General features: G+C 39.9%; 1 protein-coding gene across 4 annotated transcripts in view; it reads right to left on the reverse strand.

The window, feature by feature from the left end:
- Nucleotides 1–25,217, reverse strand: part of ARFGEF3 (ARFGEF family member 3) — a 129,771-nt gene that overhangs the window by 10,464 nt on the left and 94,090 nt on the right. For all 4 annotated transcript variants that reach the window (XM_079148745.1, XM_079148746.1, XM_079148744.1 and 1 more), the window contains 9 exons: nt 24,823–24,967; nt 23,551–23,673; nt 19,726–19,829; nt 18,254–18,398; nt 5,380–5,508; nt 3,129–3,305; nt 1,289–1,403; nt 451–553; nt 181–312 (listed from right to left, as the gene is read on the reverse strand). In XM_079148745.1, coding sequence (XP_079004871.1) covers nt 181–312; nt 451–553; nt 1,289–1,403; nt 3,129–3,305; nt 5,380–5,508; nt 18,254–18,398; nt 19,726–19,829; nt 23,551–23,673; nt 24,823–24,967 — 1,173 coding nt within the window. The remainder of the gene's footprint in view (nt 1–180; nt 313–450; nt 554–1,288; nt 1,404–3,128; nt 3,306–5,379; nt 5,509–18,253; nt 18,399–19,725; nt 19,830–23,550; nt 23,674–24,822; nt 24,968–25,217) is intronic.

The following is a 25,217-nucleotide window of genomic DNA, read 5'->3' on the forward strand; positions in this document are numbered from 1 at the left end:
GGAGGTGATGCAGGTGTCTGGACTAATGTCATTCCTGAAATGAGTGGTACTGACCCAGGGCCAAGATGTATGTGGTCCTCAGGGAATGAAAGGCAGCTGGGTGATGCAGGTCCTTCGGAAGGAACCCTGGCATGCCTATGAAGCTTCTGAAACCCTTGAGATCCAGAGCCCAGCCCTTACCTGCTGGGCCATGGCTCGGATGCGCCAGTACTCGGCCTCGGCACTGGGGGAGGAGGAGGGGGCTGCCACCCGCACCTGGCAGCCTTCGCCACTGAAGCTCTCAGTGCCACTGTGGAAGCAGCCAAGCAGGTCCTAGGGAGAAACAGCAGGCGTTTACTGGGGGTGTCCTGGTTCACGGTGCCAGGCCCCGCCAGAGATCTGCTGAGGCCCCTGAGCCTGGTGGGTCGAGGAAGAACAGACCACTTGGGTGCTCTTCTCCCAGCAGTTTACCTTCACTGGCTTGAGGGTGGCAGAGAAGGCGTCTTGCAGGGCACAGCAGGCCAGCCGCCACATCTCCTCAGTGAACACTGGGCCCGCTGTCACCAGGACGTACCTGCCAAAAGAAGGAAAGAAGTCTTGAATCCATACATCTTGTTGCCACAAAATTTAGGGCCTTGTGTGCCAGGCTTCCTGTCTCTAATCACTCTTGCTGTCCCTCCACCTGGCATTCCACTGTCAAAATACTATTTCCTAAACCACTTTAATACAGAAATGTCAATGGAGCCCCATAACAAACAGGCCAGAGTTTAGGCTCTGGCTCGTGTGCAGATCTACATATATTCTGCATTTATTTTTCCTTTAAAAGTGCCATTTCTACCACTTTTCTACATACATAGGAAACAGGCCCCTCATTGTCACTTATCTCCAAGTAACTGTTCACTTTGTTATCCTGCTCGGGAAGTCCCCACCTATGGAAACCTTGCTGGCTCTGGAGGATCTGACCACGTGTTACTACCACACCAAACCTCCTCCTGCTTATCCCTATACCTCCAATCCTGCCCTGGCATTTATCAGTTATTCTTTGTCATGTGACCATCGCTTTCATGTCATTTTGAATAGGCAGTGGGCTCTCTGAGGGTAGGGATCTTGATTTAGGTTACTTCCTGTGCACCACAGTACCTTATGTAGTACAACTTACACAACAGACACTTGAAGACTTATTAGTGCTTGCTCAGTTTTACTTAGAAAAATGAATTCCCAAAGTGAATTGCTACCACAAAAGATAATTTCCTTGGATTCTGTAATAAAACCTTCAACTTTGTGGATAGCCAGGGACCCTTTGCCTCACCTAATGCAAGAACAGCCCACTCTGGAGATGGTTTCCGTGGGCTTGGCCACACACGCCACCAGCAACTCAAACAGGTCCTTCAACATGGTGTTGATCATGCTCTCGTACCTGATGTCTACAGGAAGAAGAAAATCTAAGATTTGTACAACTCCAGTGTAAAGGGGTAGATTGAAATGGCCATCTGTAGCAAAAGAGGAAACTTTGAGTGATAGAGATACATACATATGTGGGGAAAAGAACTTTTACCCAATTTTAGCTTATTTCATCCACATGGTTCATTTTTACCTGTTGGTCTAAATTTTTCAAAGTTAACTGTATAACAATTCATCTACTAAAATGGAATAGAAAATATGATATAGCCTATTAATAAAATTCAAATTCTTTTTTTTTTTTTTTTTGCAGTGCTGGGGATCGAACCCAGGGACTTGTGCTTGCAATGCAAGCACCCTACTAATTGAGCTATCTCCCCAGCCCAAAATTCAAATTCTTTTAAAAAAAAGGACAGTTAGAATTTACTTTCCTTATTGCTGATGGCCAAATTAAATTGAACTAATTGTGCTGGACCTACCACTTGACACCTGCAACCTCGTTCTGCACACTATTCTCAGATTAAAAGAGACAAGAATTCCAGAAATCACACTCTATTTGCTCAATTCAGGGAATACATCTGCATTTTTTTCCTTGAGGTCCTTATGATGCCACAGGAGCAATCTGCAGTAGGATCCTCCAAATCCTGTGCTGTGCTAAGCAATGTCCTGGTCAAGAATGCTGACCCCTAGGGATACAGTTACCCCTGCATGTGGAAAAACCTACTTGTTTTCTTTCTCCACTACTGTTCTTATCTTGCAAGGCAAACTGTCCTTACTAAAGTTAGTAGAGGCACAGTTTCTTATCTATGCTTTGAAATTCTCGCTCAGGTTCAAGTTCTCCTTAGTATATCTTCCCAGCAAGCAGACCTCTTCTCTTCTCTTCCTAATCTCTGTTAGCAGCCATGCTTCTTCCCCAAAACCTCCAGATCTCAAATTGGAGAACTCAAACTGGTCATGAGCAAGAATCTACAATTCACAACTGTGGCTCCATAGGTTCCAAACAAATGTATTTCCCCTGCCTCTTGGCTCCTCTCCATCTGAGGGGAGGGATACTGGGGATTGAACTCAGGGTTGCTTAATCACTGAGCCACATCCCCAGCCCTTTATGTTTTTTATTTTTTAAAATTTATTTATTTATTTATTTTTTTGCGGTACTGGGAATCGAACTCATGGCCTTGTGCTTACGAGGCAAGCACTCTACCAGCTGAGCTATCTCCCCAGCCCATGTTTTTTATTTTGAAATAGGGTCTTGCTGAGGCTGGCCTCAAACATGCAGTTCTCCAGCCTCAGCCTTCCCAAGTTGCTGGGATTACAGGCACAATCCACCATGCCCAGTTCCATATCATTTTCGAAGTGCCAGATATTAAGAAACTTCTATCCCTAACTTGTCAATGTCTTGTCCATAATTAAAGTCTTTTCTAAAGTCTTTCCTTCATTTAGTCTTCCTGAATGAAGCAGGATATAACCCCCCTCACTCCCACCTACGGCAATATTTATTCTTCTTTTTAGTTTATTATGTACTGGAAGAGCTAGGGTAGAGCTGCTATTAGATATTTTATTTTCGACTACACATGTATTTATTCTGTTGCTGAATGATATACTCTCAGAAGGCTGGCCATTGACCCTGTAATTCTAGTTTAATTATTCCCAGGACAAAGGTATTTGTACTAGGTATCCACTGAACACTTTTGGACAATAATGCTGCCTGCTAAAGCAATACCCAGAATGACCTCCTGTGGTGCTATTACTACCTGAGTGTAGGAAGCTTTGAATGTGCTCTACCACCAGCTCGCAGGACAGACCAATGGCATGCTTGAAGTTAGCAGAGGCCACATCCCAGTAAGAATGGTCTTTATGGCTTCGACGGAGCCATAGGGACATCACAGGAAGAAGAAGGTGAACAACTGCATAGATTCCAAACCCTGGTCCTGAAAAAGAAAGGTCAGGGTCAGAAATGGAACCTCAAGAGGAAAGGTCTTTGCCATGGCTTGGCATCATGGTGCTCTTTTGAAAGATGTCCTCGTTATTTGAGAAGGTACGGGGAAAAGAATTCGTATTGACTAAGGAATAGCCATAGCACTTTTCTTCTTTGATTCTGCATAACTTTAGTTGTACAAGTAATATAAGAATGCACTCTTATGAAAAATTCAAATATCAATAATGCTAAAATATTTAATCAACTCCTAGTCCCTAGGTCCCTAGATGTAAACACTCGGATGGATACATATATGTATACAAGAAAACACCCTTAAAAATATAAATATATTTTTATGTAGAATATAAAGAAATATTGAGTTTTATTGTTTTTCAGAGGCTGTTCCTGAACTTCTGGACTCAAGTCATCCTCCTGCTTCAGCCTCCCAAGTAGCTGGGACTACAGGTGCTTACCACCATGCTGCTTTAAAGTTTTTAAAGCTCCTTTTACATAAAGGGGAAAATGTAAACCTTGATCTGCATATTTGATAAGCAAATTGAGATATTCCTTATTTTTAGAACCACATAGTATTCCCATTGTATGCATATGAAACAGTTGTTTATTCTTTAACAATGGACATTTAAGATGTTTCTAGCATTTTGCTTTTATAGACAATGCTATAAGGACAATTTTTGTGCTTCCTTATAGAAATAATAGATTACTAAAATTCTGATTGTAAAAGCAAGATACCTTCCTTACATGAAAATTATATGAGAATAAAAAGGAGAAAACCCTTAAATAAAACATTTCATATTTTTCTGTCTAGTAGCTTTTTAATGTACACATATGTGTATTTATAAAGGCCTAAAATTTTATATTATAGTGATTATACTCCATAGTATATGAACTTTAGCATAATGACTTATAAACAATTGTCATTAAATATTATTTGTGGCTATTAAATACCTACAGACTATTTATATTCTTTACCATAATTTACTTAACTGCTTTCCATTTAGGGTGTTCATAATTTTTTTGGTATTCAAGATGTTTTAACACTCACATACAATTTTGTCTTCATTACTGTTCATCTCCTTAGATGACAGATTCCTAGGAGAATTATTGGGTTAAATGCTTTCACATACATTTAGTGGCAATTAATGTGAAAATAAAAAATGGTACTTAGCAGTGAGACAGATTTAGAAACAGTATCATATAATTAGATCTATAAGATACTTGCAAAAAGCATCTTTGATGGAAGGTTTTTAACTTTTTGACATTTTTTTTCTGAAAAAAATTCCACTTTAAAAATTGGTAGGGATTCTGAATAGTATCAATTATCAAGTCTTCATAATGGTGACTGTAGGTCTTTTCTTCTTGCTATGGAACCAACTAGTAGTTTCATTTAGGGTTCCGACTCAGTCAAAACTAAAATTCCTGTAACAAGTTTCTTTGAACTAGAAGAAATTGGGATGAAGAAATGTGTGTGCCAAACTGGATTAATTTGGAAAAAGACAAATTTCTAGGGTCCTTTCCCCCCTATACAGTCAGGGAACTGTACAGTGTATTAAGTGTTTTTTTCTAAATCTAATGACATGAGACCTTTGTACAAATAAGATGCAGCCGTCTGACTACTGCATGTATTTGTGAGTAGTTTGTGGATGTCAGCAGGAGTCCTGGGGAACCCTCCTGACAGCCCCAGGACCCAGAGCATGCACTGAATGGTCTGTCCAAGGAGGAAGGCTGGGATCACAGAACATGGCAGAGCCCACTGGTTCATGGAGACATGGATACAACAACCTTGGCCCAATTAATGTGGGATCCTAGCACACCTAAGTGACCACCATATGACCTTTGTAAATGGACTGGTAGGAAGAAATATGAACAGTACTGGGGATATATGTATCTTGTACATTACTGCATCACAGTCATTCAATAAATACCTATTGAACACCTATTAGGAGTGAAGCATTGTATTGAGTGTAGGGAACAATGAAAACTGGTAAACATGCAGAAATACCTTCCTAAAAAAAATATATATATATATAAAAACTCACTCCCCCCAAATCAGACATAGAAATATTTACCAGGTATCTTTGTAACATCTCTCAACAGCTCAAAGAGTAAATCCAAGGTTGGTGGTTGGTGCTGACGTGGACAATTGGACACAGCTGCTGTGAGCTGCTCTAACAGGATGATCCAAACTTCTATCAGACCTGGAGACCAAAAAGCAGATCTCTGTGCAATCCAGTTAAACATCACGAAAAATCATTGCAAGATCCAATTAAAAACTGCGTCTAAGCAGTTGAGCATATCAGATGTGAGACACCACCTAGAGTGTTAGTGTTCACTGTGTACATGTATATGGACAGATTATTATTTATATGTTTCAACAAAGCCAAAGGGAGAACTCAAATTCTTCTTACTCTCCTTTAATTAAAAGTAATAAAGTCCTTTTCTGAACTAACCAAAAGAAAAAGAAGACCCAAATTAACAAAATTAGAGATGAAAAAGGAGAAATCATCACAGACATCACAGAAATCCATTAGGGACTATTTAAAAAACTTATACTTTAATAAATTAGATAACCCAGAAGATTAGATATATGTCTAGAAAAATATGATCTGCCAAAACTGAATCAAAAGGACATAGAAAACCTAAATAGACCAATAACTTGTAATGAGATATAAGCAGTAATAAAAAGTCTTCCAACAAAGAAAAGCACAAGACCAGATGGATTCTCAGTTGAATTCTACCAAATTGTTAAAGTAAAAATAATACCAATACTCCTTAAATTATTCCATGAAATAGGAAGGGATGGCACACTTCCAAATTCATTCTATGAACCCAATATCACACTCCTACCAAAACCAGATAAGGACACATCAAGGAAAGAAAACTACAGACCAATATCCCTGATGAATTTAAATGCAAAAAACTTAATAAAAACAAATCATGTTCAACATATTAAGACTGTACACCACATTCAGGTTGGTTTTATTTCAGAGATGCAAGGATGGTTTAATATATACAAACCAATAGTACATTACATAAATAGCACTAAGGACAAAAATCACTTATCTCAATAGATGCAGAGAAGGACTTCAACAAAATTCAGCACTCATTCATGATGAAAACCACTGAAGAAACTAGGGATAAAAGGAACCTAGCTCAACATCATACAGGATATATATGAAAAACTCATAGTAAAACCAGTCTTATAGTAAATGGGGAGAAACCAAAGGCATTTCCTTTAAAATCTGGGACAAGAAAATCTGGTGACCGCTCTCACCACTCCTATTTAATATAGTGCTAGAAATTCTAGCTAGAGCAATTAGGCAAGAGAAGGAAGCAAAAGGGATAAAGACAGGAAACAAAGAAGTCAAATTATCATTGTTTGCAGATAATATGATCCTATACTTAGATCTAAAAAATTCTACCAAGATTGCTAGAGCTAATAAACAAATCAGGCAAAGTAGCAGGTTACAAAACCAACATACAAAAATCAATAGCTTTCCTATATAACAACAATGACGCTGCTGAGAAATAAACCAGGAAAACAATCCCATTCATAAAGCCTCAAATAAAAAAACAAACACACCTAGGAATAAATCTAACCAAGGAGGTGAAAGACCTCTACAAAGAAAACTATAGAACAATGACGAAATAAATTCAAGAAGACCTCAGAAGATGGAAAGACCTCCCATGTTCACAGGTTAAAATGGCCATACTACCAAAAGCAATATACAGCTTCAGTGCAATCCCCATCAAAATACCAGTGACATTCTTCACAGAACCTGTAAAATTCATTTGGAAGAACAAAAGACCAAGAATAGCAAAAGCAATCATAAGCCAAAAAAAAAAAAAAAAAAACAATGCTGGAGGCACCACAATACCTGACTTCTAATTATGCTACAGAGCTATAGTAACAAAACCCGCATGGTATTGGCATAAAAATAGACATGTAGATCAATGGTACAGAATTGAAGACACAAGCTCACACATCTACAGTCATCTGATCATTGACAAAGAATCCAAAAAACATATATTGGAGAAAAAACAGCCTCTTTAACAAATGGTGCTGGGAAAACTGTTTACCCAAAGGCAGAAAAATGAAACTAGATCCTTATCTCTCAACCTGCACAAAAATCAACTTAAAATAGGTAGAAGGCCTTGGAGTTAGATCAAAAACTATGCAACTCCTAGAAGAAAATGTAGGGTCAATACTCCAGCGTATAGATACAGGCAGCAACTTTCTCAAAAGAACCCCTAAATCTCAGGGAATAATTATAAGAGTTAATAAATGGGATGGCTTTTTAATTTGAAAAGCTTCTGCACAGCAAAGGAAACAACTAGGAATGTGAAGAGAGAACCCACAAAATGGGAGAAAATCTTTGCTAGCTACTCTTCTGAGGATTAATACCTGGAATTTGTAAAGTACTCAAACTTTACACCCCCCCAAAAAATCAACCCAATTAATAAAAGGGAAAGATAATTAAGCAGACACTTCTTAAAAGAACACAAATGTCCAACAAATACATGAAAAATATTCAGCATCATTAGTAATTAGAGAAATGCAAACCAAAACTACACTGAGAGTTCATTGCACACCAGTCAGAATGTCAATCATCAAAAATACAAACAATAATAAATGGTGGAGAGGGTGTGGAGAAAAAGGAACTATTTATACTGTTGGTGGGGTTGTAAATTAGTATAGAAACTATAGAAATCAGTTTGGAGGCTACTAAAAAGACTAGGCATGGAACCACCATATGCTATATATGACTCCTCAGTATTTATCCTAAAGAATTAAAGTTATCACACTTCAGTGATACAGGCATACCTATGTTTATAGCAGCACAATTCACAATAGCCAAATATGGAACCAGCCTAGGCATACATCAATAGATGAATGGATAAAGAAAATGTGGTGTGTGTGTGTGGAGTTTTATTCAGTCATAAAGAAAACATGGAATTGTGGTTTACATGAAAACAGATGGAACTAGAGATGATCATGTTAAGCAAAATAAATCAGAAGGTCAAGGGTCGTATGTTTTCTCTCATATGTGCATGCTAGAGAGGAAAAAGGAAAAGAAAAGTGGGGACAGATCTCATGCAAATCAAAGGGAGATCAGTAGATGAAAGGGATGAAGGGAGGGGGAAAATGCTGGGGAGTGAAATTGTCCAAATTATATTGTTTTGTTACATTATATTACATTGTTACATTATGTTCACGTGTGAATATATAACAACAAATCCCATCACTAGGTACAACACAATGCAGCAATAAAAAATGTGATAAAAGCGTGATATAGTACGTAAATTCTATAATGAAATGATTGTCAGATTTCTTGGGAGCAAATATCAGCAAAAGAATAGTTTCCTTTTAGTTCCATCATCTTAATCTGTTTTGAAAAGTGATTTTGTTGGGGCAAATACATATAACAAAAAATAGCCAGTTAGCCATTTTTATAGGTACAATTGATGGCATTAATCAGATGCACTATGTTGTGCACCACGACTCTTTCATCACCTCAAACAGAACCCTGTAACCATTAAACCGTGGCTCCTCATTGCAGCCCAGGTAACCTCTAATCTACTGGACATTGTTATTAATATTCAGGTATTATAATGGCATTGTGGTTCTGCGTGTTATTGAAAGAGTTAGAGACGTCCCATCTCAAAATGTGCTCAGGTAGTATATTGGTTATTTCCAGCTCAAATCCCTTGAGGGACTGTAACTTCAGAAAGGGTCATTTGGGAGGCCGCTCGGCACAGTGCTGGGACTCGGAGCAACCACTGGGGCTCCGGCGGCTGCCCAGGGGAGGAGTGGCGAGGAGAGCTGTGTGGACTCAGGACACTGGGGCCTGCCCTGAGGAGGAGGAGGAGGAGCGTGGCCGCTTGGATTCGGGGTGACTACACCAGAGCTACAGGCGGTTGCCAGAGGAGGGGCTGCGTGGCGAGCTGTTTGGACTCAGACCACTTCTGAACCCCCGGGGCCTGCCCGGAGGAGTAGTAGTAGGAGGAGGAGGAGGAGCGCGGTGACATGTGGACTCACAGTGACTGCATTAGCGCTCCAGGCGGCTGCTCAGAGGAGAAGGCGAGTGGTGAGTTGTTTGGACTTAAAGTGACAGCTCCTGAACACAGGGGGGCTGCCTGGAGGAGAAGCGCAGTGGGTCCCTTGGTCTCGAGTGGCCGCACCAGAGCTCCGGGCGGTTGCCCAGAGGACGCGTGCAGCGGGTCACATAGATTCAGAGCCACTCAGAGCGACCGCTCCTGAACACCCGGGGGGTTATTTGGAGAAGGAGGAGGAACGGGGAGGGTCACTTCGACTCGGAGTGATTGATTGCCCAGGGCTACGGGTGGTTGGTGGGAGGAGGAGGCACACAGTGAGTTTCTTGGACTCTTAGTGACCGCACCAGAATACTGGGCGGCTGTCTGGAGGAAGAGGCGTGTGGCGGGTCTCTGGGTCTCACAGTGATTGTACGGGGCCCCAGGTGGCTGCTCAGAGGAGGGGCCGCATAGCCAGGCGATTAGAAGCAGAGCAGGGTCCCAGGATCTAGGAGGCCTCTTGGTGGAAGAGCCGCACAGAGACTGGCTTAGGGGCGGAGGAAGGTTCCAGGCCTGCGGGCAGATTCTCTGAGGAGGGGCAGCCTAAGGAGATTCATCAGCGAAGGGTGAGGCTCCCAGGCCCAGGAAGTAGGGTCAGGCTCCTGGGAACTTTGCAGAGGAAGACACCCCAGCCCAGGCGGTAGCTGTAAATTGAGGGGAACCTCTAGGAGGGAATTGACCAGTGACACCTCCCCACCGGGTGAGTCTTCCCTGCCGGGTGAGGTTTCCCCACAAGGACGGTAAAACCAGAGACTCAGGCCCAAACAGGCCTTGCCTCAGCCCGCAGCCTAGGTCCCCTTTGGATGACCATTGGTCAACAAGTGGAGGCACCTCTGCCCACTAGCAGGGATTATACCCCACCTGAAGGCCACCACTCCTAGAGAGGCAGCTTCCTTGTGGAGCACCGCATTATCAACTTCCTCCAAGACTTCAGCCTACTGAAGGCTAAGGGAGGATATATATAGAAATCTTCAGGGACATTGTAAGTCAATAGAGGAAATCTGCAATATCTCAGTGGTCCACTGATACCTGAACAATATGAGAAAACAAGGAAAGAAAATGCCGCAAACAAATCTAGATGTTACATCAATAAAACCCAATGACAGCATGGCAGAAGAAATGACAGAAAAGGAGTTCAGAATGTTCATAATTAAAATGATCAGAGAAGCAAACGATGAGATGAAAGAGAAAATGCACGCACTGAATGATGAGATGAAAGAGCAAATGCAAGCATTGAATGATCGCACCAATCGACAATTAAAAGAGCAAATACAGGAAGCAAAAGATCATTTCAATAAAGAGTTAGAGATACTGAAAAAAAAACCAAACAGAAATCCTTGACATGAAGGAAACAATAAACTAAATTAAGAACTCCATAGAAAGCATATCCAGTAGGATAGAACACCTGGAAGACAGAACCTCAGACATTGAAGACAAAATATTTAACCCTGAAAACAAAGTTGAACAAACAGAGAAGATGGTAAGAAATCATGAACAGAATCTACAAGAACTATGGGATATTATGAAAAGGCCAAATTTAAGAATTATTGGGATTGAGGAAGGCCTAGAGAAACAAGCCAAAGGAATGAACAATTTATTCAATGAAATAATATCAGAAAATTTCCCAAATCTGAAGACTGAAATGGAAAATCAAGTTCAAGAGGCTTATAGGGCTCCAAATACACAAAATTACAACAGACCCACACCAAGGCACATTATAATGAAAATACCTAACATACAAAATAAAGACAGAATTTTAAAGGCCGTGAGGGAAAAGACCAAATTACATTCAGGGGGAAACCAATACAGATTTCAGCAGATTTTTCAATCCAGACCCTAAAAGCTAGAAGGGCCTGGAACAACATTTTTCAAGCCCTGAAAGAAAATGGATGCCAACCAAGAATCTTATACCCAGCAAAACTTACCTTCAAATTTGATGATGAAATAAAATCCTTCCATGATAAACAAAAGCTAAAAGAATTTACAAAAAGAAAGCCAGCATTACAGAACATTTTCAGCAAAATATTCCATGAGGAAGAGATGAAAAACAAAGAAGCAAATCAGCAAAGGGAGGAATTATCCTAAAGGAATTGTCAAATAAAGGAGGAACCAAGTTGTGTCAAACAAATAAATAAATAAAATTTAAAAAATGAACCAAATGACCGGGAAAACAAATCATATCTGTATAATAACCCTGAATGTAATGGCCTGAATTCATCAATCAAAAGACATAGACTGGCAGATTGGATTAAAAAGAAAGATCCAACAATATGTTGCCTGCAAGAGACTCACCTCATAGAAAAAGATACCCATAGACTAAAGGTGAAAGGATGGGGAAAAACATACCATGCACATGGACTCAGCAAAAAAGCTGGAGTATCCATCCTCATTTCACATAATGTGGACTTCAAGCCAAAGTTAGTCAGAAGGGATAAAGAAGGTCATTTCATACTGCTTAAGGGAAGCATAAATCAGCAAGATATAGCAATCATAAACATCTATGCCCCAAACAGTGGCTCATCCATGTATGTCAAACAAATCCTTCTCAATTTCAGAAACCAAATAGACCATAACACAATAATACTAGGTGATTTTAACACGCCTCTCTCACTACTGGAGAGATCTTCCAGACAAAAATTGAACAAAGAAACCATAGATCTCAATAACACAATCAATAATTTAGACTTAACAGACATTTATAGAATATACCATCCAACCAAGAGCGAATACACTTTCTTCTCAGCAGCACACGGATCCTTCTCTAAAATAGACCATATATTATGCCACAAAGCTAATGTTAGCAAATACAAGAAGATAGAGACACTAGCATGTATTCTATCAGATCATAATGGATTGAAGTTAGAAATAAATGAAAGAGTAAAACACAGAAACTATTCCAACATCTGGAGATTAAACAATATGCTACTATATGATGAATGGATAACAGAAGATATTAGGAAGGAAATTAAAAAATTCTTAGAGGTAAATGAGAACAAAGAAACATCATATCAAAATCTCTGGGACACTATGAAAGCAGTACTTAGAGGGAAATTTATTTCATGGAGCGCATTTAATAAAAGAAGTAAAACTCAATAAATAAACGACCTAACACTACAGCTCAAAGCCCTAGAAAAAGAAGAACAGAACAGCACCAAAAGTAGTAGAAGACAGGAAATAGTTAAACTCAGAGCTGAAATCAATGAAATTGAAACAAAAGAAACAATACAAAAAATTGACAAAATAAATAGTTGGTTCTTCGAAAAATAAACAAAATTGATAAACCTTTAGCCACACTAACAAAGAGAAGACGAGAGAAAACCCAAATCACTAAAATTCGGAATGAACAAGGAAATATCACAACAGACAGGATTGAAATACAAAACATAATTAGAAGCTATTTTGAAAATCTATACTCCAAAAAAATAGAAAATTTCAAAGACATCAACAGGTTTCTAGAGACATATGAATTGCCTAAACTGAACGAGGAGGACATACACAATTTAAATAGACCAATTTCAAGTACTGAAATAGAAGAAGTCATCAAAAGCCTACCAACAAAGAAAAGTCCGGGACCAGATGGGTTCTCAGCCGAGTTCTACAAAACCTTTAAAGAAGAGCTCATTCCAATACTTCTCAAAGTATTCCATAAAATAGAAGAGGAGGGAACCCTCCCAAACTCATTCTATGAAGCCAATATCACACTGATACCTAAACCAGACAGAGACTTATCAAGGAAAGAAAATTTCAGACCAATATCCTTAATGAACATTGACGCAAAAATTCTCAACAAAATTTTAGCAAATCACATACAAAAACATATTAAAAAGATAGTGCACCATGATCAAGTGGGTTTCATCCCAGGGATGCAAGGTTGGTTCAACATCAGGAAATCAATAAACGTAATTCACCATATTAATAGACTTAAAGTCAAGAATCACATGATTATTTCAATAGATGCAGAAAAAGCATTTGATAAAATATAGCACCCCTTCATGCTCAAAACACTAGAAAAAATAGGGATAGTGGGAACATTCCTTAACATTGTAAAGGCCATTTATGCTAAGCCCACGGCTAATATCATTCTAAATGGTGAAAAACTGAAAGCATTCTCCCTAAAAACTGGAACAAGGCAGGGATGCCCTCTTTCACCACTTCTATTCAACATCGTTCTTGAGACTCTGGCCAGAGCAATTAGACAAACCAAAGAAATTAAAGGGATACGAATTGGAAAAGAAGAACTCAAACTATCCCTGTTCGCTGATGACATGATTATATATTTAGAGGAACCTGGAAATTCCACCAGAAAACTCTTAGAACTCATAAGTGAATTTAGTAAAGTAGCAGGTTACAAGATCAATGCCCATAAATCCAACGCATTTTTATACATAAGTGATGAATCTTCAGAAAGAGAAATTAGGAAAACTACCCCATTCACAATAGCTTCGAAAAAAATAAAATACTTGGGAATCAATCTCACAAAAGAGGTGAAAGACCTCTACAATGAGAACTATACAACACTAAAGAAAGAAATTAAAGAACACCTTAGAAGATGGAAAGATCTTCCATGTTCTTGGATAGGAAGAATTAATATTGTCAAAATGGCCATACTACCTAAAGTGCTCTACAAATTCAATGCAATTCCAATTAAAATCCCAATGACGTACCTTACAGAAATAGAGCAAGCGATTATGAAATTCATCTGGAAGAATAAGAAACCCAGAATAGCTAAAGCAATCCTTAGCAGGAAGAGTGAAACAGGGGGTATTGCAATACCAGATCTTCAACTCTACTACAAAGCAATAGTAACAAAAACGGCATGGTATTGGTACCAAAATAGAAAGGTAGATCAATGGTACAGAATAGAGGACACGGATACAAACCCAAATAAATACAATTTTCTCATACTAGACAAAGGTGCCAAAAATATGCAATTGAGAAAAGATAGCCTCTTCAACAAATGGTGCTGGGAGAATTGGAAATCCATATGCAACAGAGTGAAACTAAACCCATATCTCTCACCATGCACGAAACTAAACTCAAAATGGATTAAGGACCTCGGAATCAGATCAGAGACCCTGCAGATTATAGAAGAAAAAGTGGGTCCAGATCTTCAACATGTCGGCCTAGGACCAGACTTCCTTAACAGGACTCCCATAGCACAAGAAATAAAAGCAAGAATCAATAACTGGGATAGATTCAAACTAAAAAGCTTTCTCTCAGCAAAGGAAACTATCAGCAATGTGAAGAAAGAGCCTACAGAGTGGGAGAATATCTTTGCCAATCATACTTCAGATAGAGCACTAATCTCCAGAATCTTTAAATAACTCAAAAAACTCTACTCCAAGAATTCAAATAATCCAGTTGACAAATGGGCTAAGGAAATGAATAGACACTTCACAGAAGAAGATCTAGAAGCAATCAACAAACATATGGAAAAATGTTCAACATCTCTAGTAATAAGAGAAATGCAAATCAAAACCACCCTAAGACTCCATCTCACCCCAATTAGAATGGCGATTATCAAGAATACGAGCAACAACAGGTGTTGGCGAGGATGTGGGGAGAAAGGTACACTCATGCATTGCTGGTGGGGCTGCAAATTAGTGCAGCCACTCTGGAAAGCAGTGTGGAAATTCCTTAGAAAACTTGGAATGGACCCTCCATTTGACCCAGCCATCCCACTCCTTGGCCTATACCCAAAGGACTTAAAATCAGCATACTACAGAGATACAGCCACATCAATGTTCATAGCTGCTCAATTCACAATAGCCAGACTGTGGAACCAACCTAGATGCCCTTCAATTGATGAGTGGATAAAGAAGCTGTGGTATATATACAATGGAATATTACTCAGTCATAAAGAATGATAAAATTATGGCATTTGCAGGCAAATGGATGAAATTGGAGAATATCATGCTAAGTGAGATAAGCCAATCTCAAAAAGCCAAAGGACGAATGATATCGCTAATAAGTGGAGGATGACACATAATGGGGGGGAGGGAAGGGTTAGTATTAGGGTTAGAGTTAGGGTTAGGGTGGGGGGCAAGTATGGAGGAAGGAAGTACTGTATAGAGGGAAAAGAAGGGTGGGAGGGGTGGGGGGAAGGGAAAAAATAACAGAATGAATCAAACAACATTGTTCTATGTAAATTTATGATTACACAAATGGTATGCCTTTACGCCATGTACAAACAGAGAAACAACATGTATCCCATTTGTTTACAATAAAAAAAAAAAAAAAAAAAAAGAAAGGGTCATTTGGCCTGGCTTTTTCTACATGCAACAAGACATAAAGATTCTTTTGGAGGAATGTACTTTCTCTGACAAGACTGGAAAACAGCTTTGATCACCACAGACTGGTACCTGGAATGTAGCAAACCTGAATGAACCAAGTATTGAAGTAACCCATATCTTCCACTGGCTTCTACCTTCCCTCCCCTTTGCATCTCTTAGTAACAGGCTTAGAATTTACTACCCTAGCCCAGAGATCCATTTATATTGTCATTCTTTCACAGATTTATTGTTTTTGTCTAAAAAGTATCAAAGCATTATGCTTTGATCATTTCTTTGGAATTCACTCTCTTGTGAAGATCTCGATGTACATGTCAAATTAATAAACTTGGATGCTTCTCTGGTTAATCAGTCTTATATTAGTTGGATTCCTAGATCCAGCCAAAGAGCCCATATAAGAACTAAGGGGGAAATAGAGGGAATATCTCTGTTCCCTATATTTTATTTAAAGCACACTTACTGAAATATTTACCGATGAAATATACTAAAATGATTTGTGTTTTGCCTTTAATGTGGAGGGAGAGAAAAGGAAAACAGACATGACCTGAGATTGGTCATAAATTGATAGTAGTTGAAAGAGGGTGATACTGTCATGTCTAGTTTGTATATTCTCTCTAGATTTTTGTATACTCTGTCCTCTGAATAGTTTTGCATACATTTGAATTTTCCAGGTTGGGGAGTGATTATGTGCCATTGAAAACTAGAGAAATAGTACCTAAAAATATATTAATGCTGAGAATTATTCAGTTTTAAAACTGACTTAAAGCTTTTAACTTTATTCTTCGATCTATATTTCATATATAACTTTAAAACCCTTGAATTGATAATGTGGGACCAACAATAGATAGGTTCTTAGCTGAACTTTATAAGATGAACCTCCTAGAAAAAATGGATTAATGATTTGCACAAATGGAATAAGAATGTTCATTGTAATAACCAGCAATTTTAACTTTTGATGACTGTATTATAGATTAATAACACTAGCTTCTGCTAATAATTATATGGGTTGGAGATTTCAAAAGCTAAGTAAAAATTATTCTTTTTAAAAAATTTTATTTCTTTTTATTTTCACAAACTGTATTTTGCTTCATTGTACACAAATGGGGTACAAATTTTCATTTCTATGGTTGTACCTGCTGGAGATTTACACCATTTGTGTAATCATACATGTACCTAGGGTAATGATGTTTGTCTCATTCCACTATCTTTCCTTCCCCTGTCCCTTCCCCTCTCCTTATTTCCCTCTACATAATCCAACATTCCTCCATTCTTCTCTTACCAACCCCCTCGTTATGTATCATCATCCACTTGTCAGAAAAAATATTCAGCCTTTGGTTTTTTGGGATTGGCTTATTTCACTTAGCAAGATATTCTCCAACTCCATCCATTTACCTGCAAATGTCATAATTTTATTCTTTATGGCTGAATAATATTCCATTGTGTCTGTATACCACAGATTTTTTTTATCCATTCATCTATTGAAGGGTATCTAGGTTGGTTCCACAATCTAACAATTATGAATTGAGCTGCTATAAACGTTGATGTGGCTGTGTTACTGTAGTATGCTAATTTTAAGTCCTTTGGGTATAAATCAAGGAGTGGGATAACTGGGTCAAATGGTGGTTCCATTCCAAGTTCTCTGAGGAATCTCCAAACTGCTTTCCAAAATTATTATTAAAAACTCCAGTAAGCAATATCTAGTCAATTTCCAATACTTTCTTCTCTACATTTGATATTTATTCATTCATTTAGTTTTTCCTCTCAACCAGTCTGAACTAGTAAGGTTTTACTGTTTATAATCCCTACCCACAACTGTAAATCTGCCTGTGACCTTCATAAATTTGTGGCAACTAAATGAAAACAAGTGAAAAACCTCCTCCCAAAAGTTCTTTTACAGGGGTTTGAAACAACCTAACCCCCCAAATAGGTTTAGTTAAGGTATAATTTCCATTTCTAAATGTGGAACAGGACGGGGTCTTCTGAGACAGAGGACAGCAGGCGTGAACATGAGTTAACCTACTTGAAAATTATCCCAAGGTACTAGTTTGAACTCTGATTCACAGGAGAGTATGTGGGACCTAATTTGAAACAGATTCTTTAAGCTGTTTTTTTTCCTGAGCCTTCAGCTTCACCAGTCACAAAACAGATTCCCTCTTCAGTAATGACTTAATTTCCCCAGTCTCTAACCCAATAGTCCTGCAGGAAGTAATTATATAATGACTGTGTTTCCTAAAAGCTACTAAAGACAATTACTAGCCAATTTAAGTACGAAATGCACTAGTGCAAATTCTTTCCAACTTGCTAAATTCAAGAGGATCTGGAGTTTGAAACTAAATTCAGTGGAATCTGCAAAGCTGCATCTTAAAGACCTAGGTTCAGAGGCACTAATTATAAAGTGATGTTTTTGAAAAGACCATGCCAACTTTAGGCAAACTTGTTCTGATATAAAAAAATAAAAAAGGACTACTCTTATAAACCGTAAACCACTTAACATACGATTTAAGCTTCTGGGACTATGCGTATAGCAAAGAATCTGGTTTAGTCCAATCAATCAACTTACCAGTGTCGTCATCAAAATCAGACAGGACTGACTCGATTCCGTCCTCACTGCTTGCTGACTGCTCCTGAAGTCTTCGAGGCAAACTAGCAAGCCGCCCACTAAGGAATATTGGCTTCAAGGGCATTTTGTAGATTTTGGCCAATAACTGAACAAGAAAAACCCAAACACTACAATTAGATATTGGAAAAAAGCTCTACTATGGGAGTAAAAGAACAACACAATTATACAGCAGTGACAAAGGGGACACGGGAAACTAGAAAAGCTCCAAATATATAAAAGTTTTGAAGTTAGTTTGTGATGATTTATGAGGTCACTTACAAGGGACATTTATCTCATGAAGATGTTGAAATAGTTCAATGGCAACGATGACAAAAATTAGTGGGTAATTTTTCAGTATCGTAATTACATGAGTTTTATAACCCTCCTAAAGGAACCATAAACATGTCAAGAACTTTTGTCTGTGGGGATCCCTAAGGAGAGTCTGTAGGCAGATGCAATACCAGCATCTGGCTTCCACGTCCCCTGACCCAACCTGTCAGGAAAGAGAGGGGCAGGAGCTCGGGAGAAATGGAGGTGTCTGAGGGCAGTGTGGGAGAGGAAGGTCTCAGAAGCACATGGCTGGCTCCTTATTCTCCTCTCTTTGCTGCAGCACAGTCCCTCAGGACCCCGACAGCTTCATGAACTAGAATCATGCCTGCTGTGTCCATGTGGTTCTAGAAACCAGGGAAATGGCTGTGAGAGACACACTGGCCTGGCTGGATCCCCAAGTGAGAGGGAAGGACCAGAGGTGGAAGCGGGTTGGGAGGTCATGACATGGGACCTGGTATAGGCAGCTGGGGGAAGAAGCCAGAACCCTGTATCCTTTCCAAAGTCATGGGACTCAATGGTATCGCTGACAGACAGGCAGGTGGAGCCCAGAGAAGGCCTGGGACACAGCCTGAGAAGAAGGGAGAAAAACCACGGAGGGTGGGCTGTCCCCGAGCTGAGGAGAAAGTGCTTTGAGGAGGAAGCATCATCCTGCTCGTCTGGTGTTTGACAAGGATGAGGATAATGCACAATGAAGGTGCTGTTCACTTGGATAAGCATCGTTTTACTGGATCTCTTCATGAGATCTTAACATGTCCCTCTTTTGTGCATGTGTGTTCCACTGTCCACCTTTTAGTACCACCAGGAAGACCGCCCCTGGTCTTGTGACTGCTTCTTTACAGGCTGATGAAAGCAGAGATTATGGTAGTCATGTGTCCGACTGGAGGTGGAGAAGTTTCAGAGATCCCAGGATCTCATTATTATGTCCCAGTATATTTTTTGTTTTCCTTTATGCAAAAGGTAGGGACAAAAATTTATCCTCCAAGTCTAGGTTCCCATTTTCTCACACAGAAGACAGTGTCTCTCCTGGGTTTCAGCAAAAGATATCTGTGAGGCAGGATTAAGGGACTGGAGTTGAGCATGGGCCTCAGCAAGCTCTCTCGTACCTGAGAGCAGCGTCGGAGGTACTCAAGGGCCGGGAGGCACAGGTCTGTGGATGTGGCTCCGGTTCCCGGGACACAGTCTCCGATCTCTTTACAGTCCACCTCCCCTAGGGCAGACAGACAAAATTACCCTTGTCTTCCCCTGAGTACAGACAACCCACTCTCTCCCACCAAGGAAGTTCATCAGATAGTCACCAAAGCAGAGAGGAGACAAAAAAGAAAAATGACAACCCTGGCCCAACCCTGAGGAAAGTCCTCTTGGTCATTTCCCCCCACAGTGGACATTTCTTCTGTTTTCTACTCCAGTACTTTCAGTGGTCAGACTGTGTCCTTTTGTACATGAACACACTGTGATTCACTTTTCCAGGCCCTGCTGCTGGACGGTGTGACTTCTGACACTTCGGTGAGAGAGGATAACCCCAGGGACAAAACCCTGTGCTGGGCTGAGCGAAGCACCAGCCTCTGTTGGACAAAGGTCTTTTTTGCTGCCAGGACGCAGCACTAAATGATGATGATAAACGAGGGCTCTGGGAAGAGTCTGAAACATCTGGGCTTTTGGAACAGAGACTATTTAATTGAATTTAGATGAATTCTATTTTTTGTACATATGTATAGATTAAACATCTATAGAAGGGCATCTAGATTTTCAATAGGTAGGGAACAAGTGAGAACGATAATTTTTCTTCTCATATAATGAATCTATTTTAATACTTCTAATAAAATCATTTCACAACACTGTAATTGCTTCTAATTATTTACCATTGTAGCAACTAGCACCCACCCTGTGAGTAAACAGACATAATTACTAGGCATTAGTTATAGCTCAGAAGCAATGAGGCATGTTTCTCCTTTTAAGAAACAAACCAACAAACATGTCTTATGATCAGGAGTTGTACTACTCTTTTGGTAAAGGGCCAGACAGTAAATTCATAAAACTTTGCAGGTCCTACATTTATTTAACTTCTGGATTCATTTATAACACAAAGGCGGCCATGAACAAATGACCATGGTTGTGTTCCAATAAAACTTTATTTATAAAAACTGTCAGTGAGTCATATTTGGCTTGCGAGTCATACTTTGCCAACCCCTATTTGAAGTGACTATACCTTATATCAAAACAGAGACCAGGTAAAATTCACATTGAAATAAATGGGTGGAAATTAGAAGTAATTTCCTATCCTATTGATTACAGCAGCTATGCCAACATTTCTCCATGTTACACTCAAGTCTTTGTGAATGGCACTCCATGGAGCTGGGTAGTACTCAGGTAGTGTGGCTGTACTGGGAACTCTATCTCCCCCACTGACCCCAAGCTCTAGACAAATAAGTCTACCTTGTAATTTGCACACAAAAATAGAACCTGTTTTAAACATCTAGCACATGCACTCTGATAATGTGGCATCTCTATTTTCAGTTCCTAACTTCTAAGATCAAAATCTCAAATTTTTAACATGCTGCTAGGCATTTCCTATTATTTCACAGAAAATGTGTCTAATTGGCCAAAGGAGAATAAGTTTTTACTTTTCTTCTCTGCTATATCTGAATATTTGTGCCCCACCCCCACAATTTATGTTTAAAGCTAATCACCAAAGTGATGGTATTACAATGTCAGTGGAATTAGTGCCTTTAAAAAGAGGCACCAGAGAGCAGCTTTCTCCTCCTGCCACGTGAGGCACTGCTGTGATCCCCCACCAGACACTGACTCTCTCAGTGCCTTGCTCTTAGACTTTCTAGTTTCCAGACCTGTGAGAAATACATTTCTGCTTATAAATAACCCAGCCTAAGGTATTTTGTTATAGCAATCTGAACACACTGAGACACTCCTCAATATGCAACTTGCTCTCCTATGGAGATCCCGATTCTGGGTAATACTGGTCCTTGCATGAACTTGTAGGACAGGGAATAGTCCTCAGTTGTCCCTGTCTCAGGCCCCACATTTGAGCAGACCCGGGCTTTACAGATATTACCTCTAGAATACTGCTGGAGGCCATTCTATCATTGCTACTCTCTCCCTATCAGCTCCAGAATTGGTGTTTCTGACTGAAGCTTCTTGTCCCTACCTAAGGGACATGTGCCTGCCAGTATAGTTTCATATATCACACGGGATGGCACAACTATTGAGCTGAAAAACCGTTCCCACACATTCTAGATTTCCTGACAGGCCACGGAGTAGCAAAGCCTGGCCCCTTCCTTTTTGACCTGTCACCCCCTATCCTGTGTGGGCACCCCAATGTACCCTATTTCTAGAAAGGTAAACCTGCACACTTTACAACATTCAGATGCTACTCACTCTTTGAAACCTGTGTGGTCCTACCGACCAACTCCCTGTCTCAGGGGCTGCTCATTTCAGCTTCAATGCCACCCTCCACCCCCACCTCTTTTAAGACATTCATCTTTCTGAACTGTCATTACTGGTGTACGTGTCTATTTCCAAGAAGGGGCTGTGAAATCTTGTAGCAGGAAACCTATTCTATTCATCTTTCTCTCCCTATAAAACATATGGCAATTCCACCTTACCCATGATTTCATTTTCAGAGGTTTTAGCTATCTGTGATCAACCATGGCACAAAAATATTAAGAGAAAATTCCAGATATAAACAATTCATAAGTTTCAAATTGTGGCTATTCTGAGTAGTGTGATGAAATCTTACAACACCCTGCTCCATCCCACCTGGGATGTGAATCCTCCCTTTGTCCAGTGTATCCATTGTGTATATGTTACCTGTTTATTGTCCCTTAGTAGCCACCTGAGTTATGAGCCTGATTGTCATGGTATCAGTATATTGTTAGAATTGTTCTATTTTATGATTAGTTATTGTTGGTGTCTTACTATGCCTAATTTATAAATTAAATCAAAGCATATATAGGGTTTGGTACTATCCATAGTTCCAGGAATTTTCTGGGGGTCTGTGGACAAGGGAAGGCTACTGTATAGCAGAGAATGAGGGTGATGCACTGTAACAAGAATGGTCTAAAGATCAGACTTAGGGCCTCTGAATTCTATTCTGAAACTTGCATTTTATTCCTACTCCAAAATAAGGGTGATATAGTCACCCTTATTCTTTGTGTCTGATTTTCTTTTGCATGAGAATGATCAATTATTTAACAAGAATATAAAATAATAATATTAACTTTATACTGTTCCTATTTCCAAGGGTTTCAGCCTGCAAGTCTAAAAGTACTCCATGGCAAAACTCTCAAAAAGTTCAAGTTTCCTCTAAATGTTTGGGTTAATGAACTGCCCCTTCCTTCCATTTTACCCCAGGCAAATCTGTGCCAAATAAAAATCAGATCCAGCAGGTCATGTTGTATAGCAAGACTTTACACTGCTAAATGTTCCTAAATTAAGCACAAAATCAATGACCTAGTTCTTAAAACACTCTAGGCCTCAGAGAAGAGGGATGTCTATGTGTCCAAAATACATTTCACTTTTAATAAGGCCTAGTGGAAGGTATTCTTAATTCTTAGGAGCTGGGAAATCAAACTCAGACTGCTAATTGTGTGACACCAAGGAGAGTAGTCTCCGAGAAAGGGCAGTTTTTGAAGATAATATTGAAAATATTTTAAGACTGGAAAACAGGTTGGCAAAATAATGTATAGATTGCAAATATACTATTCCATGAGGGCAATTAAAAAAATACCGAACCCAAGTTGCTTTCCCAGTAGGCTTTCTGTCTCTGAGTACTCAAGACAGCCCATTTGTTTATATCCCATGATATTTGTTATCTCCTAGTGGTCAGTGGGCCCTGTCTCCAGGGCCTTTGGCACAAAGTCATCCTGAAAAGTGTCTTCAGAGGTTATGAGGCATGAAAGGAGGATTCCACTTACCCAGTCCTTTGACAAACTTCATAAGGCACATGATGTAACTCGTGGCTGCGTTAGCAAAGACCTGGATGTTGTCAGTATTGAGAAAAGCTTCAAACACATCAAACACTGGAGCCTGGCTTTTTCCTGAGGGAGGAAGATCAGAATTTACAGGTAGGTAGGTTTTCACTGCTCAGATTGCTCAGACTCCCTGCACTTTTCAAGGGGCCTTTGAAAAGAAGCTGCCTGGGCCCTTTGACTGGGTGGCTGTGCTGTCTTGCTCAGTTTCACCTTCAGGGGAACTGCAGAAGGCTGCAAATTACCCTGGCTGGAGAGGTGAGGGCAACATTGAGGAATGCAGGACTACATAACATACAGGTCTGTAGAGCAGTGAGACACTCCTGCATGGTGAATGTAAATTCATCCATATCTGTGCAGAAGAGTTCACATAGAAGGTCCAAGACTGCTAACCTCAAAAAGCCTGCTTGCTCTCAGCCGGTATCTAGGAACTCAGTTCTCCAAATATTCCCAGGCAACAATCAACTCATAAGGTGGTTCATGATACCTAGACCAAGTGAACAAACAATGTGGTTTATGCTATTTTCCTTTGTCTGGAGTTGTGGTATATGCTAGGCAGAGGATTCCTGCCTGACAGTTTCAGCTAGGTCTCTAACTGACATCCGTGGGCAGAAACATTACAAATATGTTGCTGTATTTTCACTGCTGGGGGCAGAGTGAGCTGTGGGACCTCTCATGGGATCACAAGAGCATAAGGAAGCCCACTCGTGCATTCCTCCAGATTCTACCTGTGTCTTTGTCCCCTGTAACCTGGTTGTGTTCTTACCACACTACCATAATACACCTGAACTACACAACAAGTCTTAGCATAACTATGTGTGAACTTCCATGAGTTGTTTTGGTGTCTGAGAATCTGGAATGCTGTGAAATGCTAAAAATGTTTCAGATTTGGGGGCATGTCAGGTTTCCAGTTTTCAGATGCTCCCAACCTTTAAGATTTTTCTTTTTGGCTTTAGAAAGGAAATCTACATAGCAATGTACAATGAACCATCAGAAACCGTTCAGCCTTCTGTCCACTTGTCAGCAAGAGTAGGGCCTGATGAGGGGCAGGGTTGTTGGCCTGCTGGTGGGACTCAGACCCTAGGTCCTTGCTACACATCATTTCCTATTGATAAAACATGGCAGAATGTCTTTCCTCCTGTTCAATTTATTTTGCTATCATGAAATGTGACATACAGAAAGAAACGTCAGCGGCAAGAACCACTGGCACACACTTACCCATGGAGTAGTCACCGACCAGGTACTCTTTCACCTCAGACTTGTCCCCACTGTGTACTGTTTCCAGGGCACTGAACAAGGGCCTCCACCCCGACTGGATCTGCGTGGAGCACACTTCCACCAACTCGCCGATGGACGTGACCACCTGGCATGGGCAAAGGAGGTGGCACTTAACAGAGGCACAAGAATCTCTAGGAAGGGTAATGTCCTCCTCTACCCCCTATTTCCAAATTAGTTTTAATGAAAGAGAAAAACCAGCCAACAGACAGGCTCACTCAAGAATCTCCTATGTGGCCACAGTGTATAAATCTGCCTTTCACTAGTAACTAATGGTGCTGAGCAAATTTTCACATGATTATGAGGCTATCCGTCAATAGTTTGCTGTTTTTTAACTT

Source organism: Sciurus vulgaris (genome assembly GCF_902686455.1).
Source record: "Sciurus vulgaris genome assembly, chromosome: 7".
In the NCBI taxonomy this organism is placed as follows: domain Eukaryota; kingdom Metazoa; phylum Chordata; class Mammalia; order Rodentia; family Sciuridae; genus Sciurus; species Sciurus vulgaris.